The 14,362-nt window shown below is 38.8% G+C and overlaps 1 protein-coding gene across 1 annotated transcript in view; it reads right to left on the reverse strand.

The window, feature by feature from the left end:
- Positions 1-4,194: 4,194 nt before the first annotated feature.
- The window catches only part of pard6a (par-6 family cell polarity regulator alpha), a 45,971-nt gene continuing 35,803 nt past the window's right edge, over positions 4,195-14,362 (reverse strand). The window contains exon 3 of the mRNA XM_079825321.1: positions 4,195-7,917. Within this exon, the coding sequence (XP_079681447.1) occupies positions 7,049-7,917 (869 nt within the window). The 3' untranslated portion in view covers positions 4,195-7,048. The remainder of the gene's footprint in view (positions 7,918-14,362) is intronic.

Genomic DNA, 14,362 nt, shown 5'->3' on the forward strand with positions numbered 1-14,362 from the left:
ACAACATAAGATGGTTCTCTCTTCTTTTTGCTTGTGTTCATAATTTCTTTATGGATTATGCCTGGCCAAAAATTATGTCCACACAATTTGGCATGTTTCATTGCATTATCACAAACAAAACAGCTGACTCCAAGCACTACGCAATATGCGTATATAAAATCTTAAAACACATTTTAAATAATATTTTAATTTTCCTAGGCCGGGCATCACTTTTGACCATATAATTACAGCTTAGTCATTTTCAAGGCCGTACATCCTCCATAGGAGAGGAATATTTTGAGATTGCTGTCTGTTGGTATTCATAAATAATTTTAGCAAAAGCATACCTTGCCATTTTCTTAAAGCCATAAGCAAGCATTAAAGTAAGGAGAGCTGTTACATCTTTAACCATCTTTAATGTGGAAAGTTCGTCACATCTACTGAGTTCCTCCTCATAAAGCTCACCGTTGACCACCACAGACCCGCCATCACCCCACTGCAACACAAGGTGTAAATCAGGTAAAGTACTACAGAAACTATGGCAAGCCGTTTTAACATTTAATCCTTAGATGTACTAGTATCTATTTTCATGTTACCAGTGCTTATTTTTTAGACACTAGTATCCATTCCATTAGGTACTTATTCACTACCTTAGGGTGACCAGACATCCCGTTTCCCCCGGTACAGTCCCGTAATTTCAGCTGTATTTTTAGTGTCCCGACTTATTATGAGAAAATCAAGTTTTGTCCCGTATTTCTTCTTTACTAAATTGACTTTGCTAGGTGAGCATAAAATCAAGTAGTAGTCTTCTGTCACATGAGAATAGCCTAATAAAAGGTAGCCAATCGCGTCATAGTATATTTTGGAGAACAAAATTAGAGAGGGTGGAGGAGATCAAGTTAGACTCGAAGATGTTAAAGAAGCATGTGTGTACATTTAATGCGATCTTTAAAAAGAGTTCAAAAACACTACAGAAGCGCTCTCCTAGACAGCATGCAATCGCGAATTCAGTTCCCTTTGCGCTTGAATGGTCAAAAACAAACACAGTTGTCAAAATGCCCATCATGTGGAGTACCTGTATTTAATGTAAATACAGTCGGTTATGGCTTAAGTGAATGTAAACAGCTCGGATGTGTCAGTATATTAGATCCTAGCATTCTGTCTTAAAGTGACAGCAGCCTAAAATACCTGTCTGTGTCATTAATGTTAATCAAACAACAAATGTGAAATAAATGTATACATGTTAAATAAACCTACTATACCTGAAAAATATTCATTGTATTACAGTTTATTTAATTTGTAACTGTTTGTCTTTTTTTTTGTAATTTGCTTTTTTATTCTTTTTTTATATAAAATAAAAACTATATATGATATCGTTATCATGAAATAAACTTTTTCATATGAAATATGTGAAATGTGGGGGTACCTGTCCATCCCGTATTCCACCATGAGAATTCTGGTCCCCCTACATTAGCTAAACACAGACATCCCAAGTCTCCCGGAAGTTCCGGGAGTCTCCCACATATTTATAGCGGCTCCCTGATGCCCGCAAATTAGTTAAATTCTCCCGCAATCTAGAGCGAGCGAGCAAGAGCGAGCATGCGAGACACTAACTGTGCACGCGCGCACGGCAGAGAGCGAGAGAGAGCGAGAGACCTTGCTAGTGTGCACCTAATGAAGCGCATGTAAGACGGAGAGCATCCTGATTGGCTTGTTTCGGTAAGTCAACCAATCAATTGTCAGTGTGGGCGGGCTTTTATCTCTTCTCCCGAACCGAATGAATCAGTTCAGTGTATTTAGAAACTGGAGCGCCATGGCAGAGGGAGAGTGCCCCAAAAAACTTAAGTATAAATATAATGACAATCTTGCACGCTGTACAGTTTGTAACTGACATGTTATGGTTGAGTTAAACAAGTTTCATTTCATGTGCATATTTTTTCAGGTCGGCTAGTTGCCAAGGCTACATGAAAACAACAAACTCCTTAGACCTGTTTAAAGTTGCAATGAAATATTAATAAAAGCAGTTTAAAATAAAAATAGTAATAATAGTATAAAGTATATAAGCAGTATATATAGTATAAGCAGCTTATGTAAATAGTAAAAGTGATCTACATAATTTTACATAATTTAACAAATAACAAATAATTGCATAGACCTATAGAAATGATATATTAATTATATATTATATTATACTATACAAGTAAAGTAATGTTCTGTGGTGAAATTCGGGATACCTTTCCTCCTTTCATGTTTTTTGTGTGTGTGTGTGTGTGTGTGTGTGTGGGGGGGGTTGAAGAGATACCTCCCTGAAATGACTTTTTTCAGGTTGGGATGTCTGTAAACATAAGTAAAAAATAATAGTAGCCTAGCATGAAATAGATTCGAGTAGGTACGTTTTAAAGGTTAAAATGTTAAATCGGCTTGCCATACTGAAACACCGTTCTTTTCCAGATAAACACGGGAACTTGCTGTTTGACTGTCTCCTTAACAATGCTGTCGTGAAATTATGTTTACTATCATTGTGTTATTGTATTTTCATGTTTTCCTTTAAACCATAGCTCAGAAATCATTGTGTTAGCCTATGGGCATAATGATTTAATATGTTCCGCGAAGCCGCATCACTCATGATCAAAATATGATTACGCGAGGGAGGAACGACTTTAAACACTGATAAAAAATAAACTGCAGGATTACATATGGAGAACTTTTATTTTCTCGCTCAAAACCAATAGATCTTTTTATTGGAATGAAAATAATTTAGTGCCCCATACATGGGAACGGGATTAAACGAAAAACGTCTTCACCTTACGGTCTATAAGTGAATGTAAGACCTGAAAGGATATTGAATTGCCTATTTCAGACCTGAAAGGATCGGTTACCCGGATCATCAACGATAACAGCCAATATTTCCAAAAAATCCGTCGTTGAGAAGTTTACTGTATTTTTCCATGGTTGTATTCTTTGTTACGACTTCCTCATTATGCTGTCAATTTATTCAAATGAGCTGCTATGGAAATTGTGCAGGTGAGAATCTCGAGAGCCGTTTGGTAACTAAAGAAACATATTTGAATGGTCATTACCAGCGTTAGACAGCAGAGGGCACACATTCCCTTTATTTCATTCACACTTGTGCTCAACCGGCCGGAGTCCACTAGAGGGCCTCAGTAAACCTATTATACAGCCTACCAAATAACATGCGAATTATTGCATAATATTTCGTATTGTGGAGAAAATACACGCACTTTGCAAGAAATGTACAGCCTTGGCTAACAAAATTGCCAATTTTGTCAGTGGCTTTAAACATTTGTATCGGCTTAAGTAGGCCTAATACTAATACAATTTGTCCAAGAAACCACTGCTCTAGTCAGTGCGCTTACATCACATTGATTTTCTGACAGTGATGCAATCTGAGATAAGGTATCGCAAATCTAATGTGTCCTTTATATGTAATGCAATAATGCTGAAGTGTATTTGTACTGTGGTTAAAGTGTACACTGTAAAAATGCAGGGTTAAAAACAACCCAAGTTGTGTTGAAAAGGGACAAACCCAGCAATTGGGTTGTTTTAACCCAGCGGTTGGGTTAAATGTTTGCTTAAAACAACCTAATCTCTGGGTTAAAACAAGCCAATCGCTGGGTTTGTCCATTTTCAACACAACTTGGGTTGTTTTTAACCCTGCATTTTTTTAGAGTGTATCTAGCTACTACATCCGGTTAAAATGTAAATAACCAGGTTTTCCCAGGTATCTTTTATAATAAGGAACATTAACCACAGTTCCTTTAGTTCTGAGCATCAATAATCATTTGATTAAATATATGAACTACAGTTCATAACATTCAAAACACCTGAACAGTACAATGACTTTATCTACAAAATTGTAAACATGTCAGTCATTTGTGACTTCTTCAGCATGTGTAGCCTACATAAGGCAACGTAGTTACATTGTAATTACTCAAATAAGTACAGAGTAATATTAATGAACTACATGTACTTACTATAGAGTTACGGTTAAGGTTTGGTTTAGGGATAGTTACTTGTAATTATGCATTATTTACTGTTGTTGTTATTATTATAGCAAGTATATATAGTAATGTGTAACAACGTCAACGTAAAATAAATGGTTACTTAATCATGACATAAATTGTACTGATCGTGTTGCATTACATAAGTAAAAATGTAAATAGTTAGTTTAACCAAGAAAACAGGTAACCAAAATAAATTTTAAATACTTTTATTATCTTGATAGAACATTTTATAATCAGCTTATAACATTCACAGTATTGTACACCTTGACCCATCTGATTATAATAAAAACACAAGCGTCTAAAGAGTTGAATTTTGTGATTCTCAAAAGAAATAGAAACCTCCTTTCCAGAATTCTAATATACATACAAAAGTACAAGAATAAGAAAAATACTTTCCATAATTTACACATATATATAAAATGCTCTTTTTATAAAAAGGGCTCCTAGTGTACAAAAGTGTCCATCATTACATAATTCTATTTATACATATATTTTGACATACACAAAAAAATAATGCTCGTGTGGTATTATTGGTGCTCCGATTGTGTGCCGTTTATCACTTTCTTTTTAATAAAACCCAGCGCATCACGTTACTACGTCCAGCCAGAGAATGCCAATAAAACATATTAAATACAGATAACAAAACAAAGTGACAGTTCACGCTTCTCCAGCTGTCTATACGTTTCCAACCACCCTCGGGTTTCACTAACAATGTCACTGTGAAAACCCGAGGCAATGAGTCACCGATTGACAGTCGTGCAGATGTTACGTCTAGACCTGTTCAAATGAACTAGATTCTCTTTCAGACTCAAGGCTACCTTGATAAATGTCCGTTTTGCTGCGAAGTAACACGTCATTTGTTTTGCAGATCGAGTTAAACCAGATAACGCTCAGCAGATGAGGCTACACCTTCATGAATCACGCCCCTCACTTATGACACGGAAAGACCGGCTTCCTAATTGTTTTCCACTGACACCTGCTTCTAGCTGAGAATTTAAAACTGTCCTTCAAAACATTCGGAGTACATATTAGTAACGTTTTCATTCATCCCCAAATATAATCAGCTCATCATCCCAGCCGGAATGAAGTTCCTTCGAGCGCTGGGATGTTTTAGCATTTCACCGTCCTTCCTCCATCAATGCCGGTAGGTTTGATAGACAGCCTTTGAAGCGCTGGACGTCCCGAGGCAGGTATCTCCGCAGCCTAAACAAGCGTTCACCTGGGAACTCGTTGCCTGAAAGCAGCGCTCGGGTCTGTTGGACATTAGAGAAACCAATATTTGGCTCGGAGTCTGACAGTGTCCACCTCAGTGCCGTTTCTGTAAGATTATACTTTAAAAATACGACTGAACACACACATACACACACTCACCATGGCTAAAAAAGCCTCGCAGCTTTGGCCATCAGGAGTGGACTTGTGTGGAAAAGGTCCCAATGTGCAGAATTCTGGCCTTTCCAAACATGAAAGGAATTTCCTTTTTTCTCTTTACAGAAAAACAGACCGAGTCAATGAGAGGTCGAGTCTTTCTGAAGTTACGCCGCACCGGTGCCAGTTAAGTATATAGATTCCTATTTTTCTGGAGGGGGGGGGGAGAAAAAACTAAAAACAAAGCAAGAAAAATGGGTTGACGTCCTTCAAAAAGAAAGAACCTGTGCGAGACTGCTTCTTTCGACAGTAAAAAGTTCAAAATTCAAACCATTTTATAAACCGTAAAGGCATAGTACACCCAAAAATACAAATTTGGCCACTCATCCGCATGTTGATCAAATCCTGTATGATTTTCTTTCTTTTGTGAAACATAAGAGGTGTTTTTTATCCATACATTGGATGTACAATGGCAACCTAAACTGTGTGTGTTCCACAGAAGAAAGAAGTCATACATGTTTGGAACAACATGATGGCGAGTAATTTCCAAGAATTTTATTTTTGGGGTGAACTATTCCTTTAAATGTAACAAGACAGAAGAGAAACCCCCCAAAAAGTTTCCGTTTCCATGTATGAACGAAACCCAATATATTCAAACACTGCTTTTTTAAGCCAACTTGGGTTTGTTAAAGGGATAGTTCACCCAAAAATGAATATTTTGTCATCATTTACTCACCCTCATGTTGTTTCAAACCTGTATAAGTTTCTTTCTACTGCTGAACGCTTAAGATATGTCATTGACTTCCATAGTATTTTTTTTTCCTACTATAGAAGTCAATGGGTCATATCTTTAACAACAAAAGACAGAATCCTATACAGGTTTGGAGCAACTTGAGGGTCAGTAAGTCATTTCGGGTGAACTATCCCTTTAAAATGGCTTTTGAAAAAACAAGAGTGTGAAAGAACAAGTTTAAAGCCAAAACATGTTTTAAATATTGTCATAATGGGATCTTAATGCTACACTTCCAGTCTCTCACGTACCGCACATTTCTGAGTTTTTCGATTTGAAAAATGCGATTAATAAACGCATGAATAAGTAGTGAGATTAATGCAAATAACACCACTTCAAAACCATCATGTAGAGCACATTTTGGTGGACATTTTCAGCAACAGAAACTACGATCAGCATCAGAATGAGATGATATGAGCAAACAAGCATAATCAACACTGATCAGATCCGATTTAACACTCTTATATTTATCTCCACCTCCTCATCATCATCATCATCATCAATGCAAGAGGCATCCTAAAAAGTGAGATGAATCCACAACAAGACACATCATTCCCACAGAGGCGATTTGTTCGATTTGTCCTCCGAGTGAAAACGTCAGGCATCCCAGTAGCAACAACTAGCACGCTTCCTTGGAGTCAATAGAGATGAATATGGTTGATTTTTCCCAAAAGAAGAAAAAATAACTAAGGCGAGAGGAATGGAGAGCCATAAGGCACTTCCATACAGTGCAACCTGTGTGATCTGGAGCGGGGGACCTCATTCACAGGGAAGATTGTGAATAGGTTGTTGTTTGTGACCGAAAAATAATAGTTGATCATATAACAGTTCCTTCATTTTCTTATAAATGTGCATAGGGCTCCTACTCTGGTGTGAATCCTACTGTAGCTCACAACGTGATGAAGTTTCCGTCCTCTCTCATGCTTTCTTGGCTACTGCTTGTCTTGGTGGGGCTGCCGTTGTGTGTAGGAGTGGTGAGAGAGCTTAAAGAGCTGCTACTGGGCAAGGAAACACTTTGTGGGAGGGGCCTGTGTGCAAATGCACCCGACGACAGGGCGGTACCATGGCTGCCGTTGCCATTAGTCATACGGTGTGGCATGTACAGGTTGTCGTTCTCGATGATGAGGTCAGTATCATCGTCACTGTCGCCCTCAGCCACGCTGTTGCTGTTGCTGTATTGGCTGGCATTCTGCGAGGCGGGGCTGGGGGCGGAGTCATGCGAGAGGGCGGAGCCTCCCGAGCCAGCGGAACTATTGCCGGCAGATGTTTTACTCGCACGGTGCATAGTGTTGTTGCGCTGATTGGCGGGTTTCACCGTCACGATGAGGTTGTGGCTGTTAGCCACCATCATGTCGGTGACCTGGTCCAGTGATTTCCCGGCCACATCAATCCCATTCACCTCGAGAATCTCGTCATTGACTCCCAGCAACCCCGTGCTCTCTGCCAAACCGCCTTTCACGAGGCGGGAGATGAAGACGCCGGGAACTTTCTCCACCCCTTGGGGAGTGACGCGGACACTGACGCCATCACGGATGTAAAAGCCGAGGGGTTTGTGAGTGCCGTGCTTGTGCAGGCGGACACGGAGGTGCGTCTCGGGTAAGATGTCCACATCTATGATAGAAGAGATCTGGCGGAAATCCTGCGGATTGCTGATGAGCAGTGTTGGTTTGGACTTCTGTTGCGCCTGACGCAGACCAGCTAGGCCCTTTTTTCTTCTCTGAAGAGAGCCTGTGGGGAATGGCACGGAGTCATCTACGTCTGAGGAGAGAGAGAGAGAGAGAGAGAAACTAGTTATAAGTACAGTATACATATGATATGCTATTAAATTGAATTATAAATGTCTTTACTGTCACTTTTGATCAATTTATTGTGTCCTTCTTCGAGGATACACATACATACACTCACCTAAAGGATTATTAGGAACACCTGTTCAATTTCTCATTAATGCAATTATCTAATCAACCAATCACATGGCAGTTGCTTCAATGCATTTAGGGGTGTGGTCCTGGTCAAGACAATCTCCTGAACTCCAAACTGAATGTCAGAATGGGAAAGAAAGGTGATTTAAGCAATTTTGAGCGTGGCATGGTTGTTAGTGCCAGACGGGCCGGTCTGAGTATTTCACAATCTGCTCAGTTACTGGGATTTTCACGCACAACCATTTCTAGGGTTTACAAAGAATGGTGTGAAAAGGGAAAAACATCCAGTATGCGGCAGTCCTGTGGGCGAGAATACCTTGATGATGCTAGAGGTCAGAGGAGAATGGGGCGACTGATTCAAGCTGATAGAAGAGCAACTTTTACTGAAATAACCACTCGTTACAACCGAGGTATGCAGCAAAGCATTTGTGAAGCCACAACACGCACAACCTTGAGGCGGATGGGCTACAACAGCAGAAGACCCCCCCGGGTACCACTCATCTCCACTACAAATAGGAAAAAGAGGCTACAATTTGCACGAGCTCACCAAAATTGGACATTTGAAGACTGGAAAAATGTTGCCTGGTCTGATGAGTCTCGATTTCTGTTGAGACATTCAGATGGTAGAGTCAGAATTTGGCGTAAACAGAATGAGAACATGGATCCATCATGCCTTGTTACCACTGTGCAGGCTGGTGGTGGTGGTGTAATGGTGTGGGGGATGTTTTCTTGGCACACTTTAGGCCCCTTTGTGCCAATTGGGCATCGTTTAAATGCCATGGCCTACCTGAGCATTGTTTCTGACCATGTCCATCCCTTTATGACCACCATGTACCCATCCTCTGATGGCTACTTCCAGCAGGATAATGCACCATGTCACAAAGCTCGAATCATTTCAAATTAGTTTCTTGAACATGACAATGAGTTCACTGGACTAAAATGGCCCCCACAGTCACCAGATCTCACCCCAATAGAGCATCTTTGGGATGTGGTGGAACGGGAGCTTCGTGCCCTGGATGTGCATCCCACAAATCTCCATCAACTGCAAGATGCTATCCTATCAATATGGGCCAACATTTCTAAAGAATGCTTTTAGCACCTTATTGAATCAATGCCACGTAGAATTAAGGCAGTTCTGAAGGCGAAAGGGGGTCAAACACAGTATTAGTATGGTGTTCCTAATAATCCTTTAGGTGAGTGTATACACACACACACATTTTTTGGTGGTAACATTACTATTTTTAATGTTTTTTAATGTCTTTAAAAGGTCAGTATTTTTTTTTATTTTTTTGAAAGAAATTCCTTATTTTATACAGCAAGGATGTGTTAAATTGATAAAAAGTGACAGTAAATACTTATAAAGACTTAGATTTCTATTTTGAATAAATGCTGTTCCTTTTAACTTCATCAATTAATCCTGAAAAACGTATCAAAGGTCCAAAAAAATATTAAGCAGCACAACTGTTTCCAACATTGATAGTAACTGAGCATCAAATCAGCATATTAGATACAGGGCTCCAGAGTGCGACCAAATGGTCGCATTTTGCGACTAAAATTTGAGAGTGTGCAACTGAATTTTACATCCAGTCGCACATGTGCGACCTGTAAATTTGCCTGCTGTCGGTACTGGAGAAATTAAGAAAATACACTTACTAATTATAATTGATAGACGTTATGTCTGGCAAATTCTATCTTTGCCAGCCGTTTCTATATGAGAGAATATTAAACCATTTGTCCGTGATGCATTTCGCAATCCAGAAGAGAGAGAAAGCGAACGAGCTATGTCACGTGGAGCTACGCGAACACAACACCACAGTCAGCTTTAATGAGTGACGATGGCCAAGAACTAAACAAAAGTTTAGTCTGCTTAAACTTTAGGGATGTGCTGTGATATTAATCTAATTTTATTTTCGATTTTGGCTTCCAAGAATTATAAAAAGATGGAATGAGGTAAAACTATTCCTATAGCCGTGTTCAGTCGAGCGCGACATCCTTCCCTTCACAGCCTTGCGCTGTCATTTCTTGTTAAACCTAAACTAAACGTCAGATTCAGTGATTGTTGTAAACTGCAGTCTCTACTGTTGCTAAACTGTGGAATGTGTTTGATAATAAAGAGCTATTAAATGCACAATAATCCGCGCAAGAGACGCTGTTTCCAACTTCAAGGCGGCTTATGTGTGTGTGCTGCGAAATGGACCGACTTGCACTTAATATTTTAGGCTTCGTGTGCGCGTCTAAACCATCAAATAAACAACAAATAGCCGGTGTCAAAATGACCGGATTGGAGAGTAGTTATTTTAACAGTTTATATCTTAAATGGGCATAAATAGTTTGGAGAAATAGGAGAATATGATATTAGTTATACATTCAATCGGTCTTAAAGGGGCAGCGTCTAATAAACCTGCTGACGATTGAGCCATTAATTCGAATCGAACAAAAGGCAAATAGAAAATATTCACATCTCTTGAATTAATAACTTTAGCTTTTATAAGCATTAATCTATCAATTTATACAGTGAAAACTATGCAGTGTTATTTTACATTTCATTACTGTATTAGATTTCTTTGCAGGTTTGTTCTTTACTGTAATATTAATGTTAGCAGACCTTCCGAATGCCTGCACACTGGTCCATTTACAAATAGATGTTTTATATTTTGTTCAAACTTTGCGGTTTCTTTTGCTATAGATATTTTACTTTTCAGATTATAAAGCCATGTTAATTATGTTCTTAATTATGTTTTTTTTTTTATAAAAAAAAAAAAAAAAAAGTATAATAAAAAAGAACCGGTAAGAATACTGTTAAAGTACCGGATCGATAAGCAGTATCGGTAAGAGTAGTAATACCATTAAAACCTTAACGATACAGATCCCTATTAGTAATACAGTGGAAATTAGTAGATTTGGTTAGCATGTTGATTTACGGTGTGCGCCCCTAAAATTTCTGGTTGTGCCCCTAAAATTTTCAGTTGGGGGCCACTGTGCTCCTAGTGAAAAAAGTTAGTCTGGAGCCCTGAGATATGATTTCTGAAGGATCATGTGACACTGAAGACTGGAGTAATGATGCTGAAAATTCAGCTTTGCATCAAAGAAATAAATTCTATTTGAAAGTATATTAAAATGGAAAACCGTTATTTTAAATTGTAATAATATTTCACAATATTACTGTTTTTTTCTGTATTTTTGATCAAATAAATGCAGGCTTGATGAGCATAAGAGTAATAAAATAGTAATGTTTCCAAACCGGTACAGTACGAATATGATATACTGGTATTAATCATTATAATAGTATTAGTCATTTATATATATTACATTTATATTATTTATATATATATATATATATATATATATATATATATATATATATATATATATATATATATATACACACACACACACACACACACACACACACACACACACACACACACACACACACACACACACACACACACACACACACACACACACACACACACACACACACACACACACAAATGAAATAAACTGAAACTGAATATAGAAAGAGGACCTCATTTTGCTTCCCAAACCACATTTATATATGGTGTGCTAAAGACTGAAACTATAGACAAACTGAGACGTGCTGCTTTCATCTCCACCCTATCAAATTCCTCCTGTCGACTGGCCTAATAAAGAAAGTGACTCTCCTCCTCACAACTTCACAAAAACCCACCATTTGTCTACTAAATTTAGAAAGATCTACTGTATGCACTGCAGTGCAGGTTTATCACTGGCATAAAATACCGTTCCCTGTTACTATAAATGAACTCAAGGAGATACAAAGCGCCTCGCTGTTATTCACCATCTGTTCTACCAGTATCGCATCACTGTGACCTCATTTATACAATTGATCCCCATAAATCAATGTGAGATTTATTATTTTCATTGTTCTCAATATGACATCGATTGCTGAATGTTTATATCGAGCAATAATAAGGTTTGGCACAGAAGAAACCAGATCATAATAAAAACCGAGTGGCAGAAATGGATGGATGAACAAACAATAAATCTGTCCAAGGCACTTGCAATAGGTCAAGGGTCACGAGATGGAATCAGATTAAAAGGCAGATTAATCAAAGCCTCTCTCCCCACACATTATATTCACTGTTCAGAAGATCCAAACAATCACAGCTGACATATCTGACTAGAAAAGGGGGAAAAAAACAAGACTTGTTTTAGCCGAGCAGGTAACAGAGAACAGCGGGCCCTCCTGACTGGAATCTGGTGGGAGGTAACATGCGTCAGCAGAGAGAATGTTTTTGGTTATTTTTAAACTGCAGCAGGGGTTTTGAGCGTGGGTCTTCATGCTCTTTTTTGTGATTATGAGAGCACAGCCTGCTGGGAGTAGAAGTAGCAGGAAGCCATCAACACCTTCCCCTCAGTCTGCTGACTAACATTGAACTGTGTGCCTGTTTTTTGCATTGCGCTCATTTAACTCTATAGCCTAATGGCCAACATTCTAGATTGTTACATTTTCTGAAGATTTCGGGGTGTTCTGAGTGGTTGTTAGCTAGGGCTGTAACGATTTATCCAAAAATAAAAACCTCGATTAATTGAACATTTTACCTCGGTTACGATTAATGAACGATTATTTTGCTTTTTTTTTTTTTTTTTGCCCTCGTAAGGTTTTTGAGTAAGTTCCTGATAAGGTTTGTACTGTAAATATGTTCTACTATTAAAGGTGGAATTTTTTTTTCTAATGAAAAAGTGCATTTCTTTGTGATTTTAAAACACTTTAAGGAAACAGTTCTCTTTCAGCAGTTATTGTCTATGGGGCAGATTTCTGTTTGTTGTACATCAGATAGCTACAGATAAATTGACACAGTAGGCCTACATTACATTTATTTGAATGCATTAATGAGAGAGTTATTGTGTGTGTGAATTACTCATACCGTCTCTATTCATTTTGAAGCTGTGGTTTGTAGCCTACTTACTTCAAAGGTATTAAAATATATGCTATAACGGTTGAGTTTCTAAGCTACTTTAGTGACTTTACTTTAGTCACAGGACAGCGTTGACACTGCGTTTCTGCGCTACTCTCTGCGCGCGATCTTCACGTGATGTGCGAGCTACTGCATGAGTGTTCGTTTGTCACAATTTATCAGGCATTAGTTCAACATAATACACATCTGATGGTCGAAACTCGCTTTAATGTTCAAACTGGCAGGGCTTAAAACACATACAAATGACAAAGCTTTGTGAGGACGCAGGTGAAAGAGGTCTGCCTTCAGGGCGCGCACGTTGTCAGAGACGCGACACAGCTCGACTCTCTGTCACAGAAAGATTGTTTTTGAATAGTGCACAATCGCTTTAAATGTTGAAACTGGCAAGCCTTTAAACGCATGTACTTGACAAACTTTATGAGCACGAAAGTGAAAGCGATCTGGCTTCGCGGCTTGCGCGCACCGTCTGTATGCGTGTGTGTGTGTCGGTGGCAGCGCGTATAGGCTATAAGAACGGCGATTGACTGACCTGTATATAAACTGTGTAAAACATGCAGTTACTATAGTGATTCTGGGCATCTATAAACACAGATACTGCTCCTGCATCTCTGTGTGCCTGCAAACTGCACTTGATGTGACTGACGGGGCGGAGTCACGTGAAAACCGAAATAACCGACATGGGAAAAATACGTCGGTTAGAGGTTCTGAATGTCGGTTTTGGTTATTTTTCGATTAATCGTACAGCCCTATTGTTAGCGCATTGCTACACGGTTGCTAGGTGGTTACTTACTGGCCCAAGTCAAAAGAGCTCACCAGAGCATGTCTGCACTGATAAAAATGATTCCGTGATGAAGTAAATACTACAGAAAACAAATGTAATTTCTACATGAAAAAGTTCAGGCAAGAATAAAAAATAAAAAAAATCTAAGTATAAAATTCTAGCCTGGATGCCAGCCAAATTTAGCTCTGCCCACAACATTTGAGTTCGGGAAGTTCGGTCTGGACTTGATCCGTTGTGGAGCAACTATGCTCGAACAAGAGCTGTTTGGACCAATGAAATTGTCAGGGCGGGCTTTATACGATGATGGACAGATGATCAACAGTAACGTAAGCATTCACGTCACCAAAGAGCGCTTGGGTTGAATTCGTTCTAATCCTAAACGGAGAACTTGTTCGTATGCATTCACTTTTACTATTTCTCTCAGAAACGATGATCGTGTTGGTAAGTACTCCGTGTGTGAATACCTGTTATTTACATTGCTTCTTCCGATCTCTTATATTGGGCACTTTTTCAACTTAAATTGGCTTATTCTTACTGTTGAC

The sequence above is a fragment of the Gobio gobio genome (genome assembly GCF_949357685.1).
Source record: "Gobio gobio genome assembly, chromosome: 9".
Taxonomy (NCBI): Eukaryota; Metazoa; Chordata; class Actinopteri; order Cypriniformes; family Gobionidae; genus Gobio; species Gobio gobio.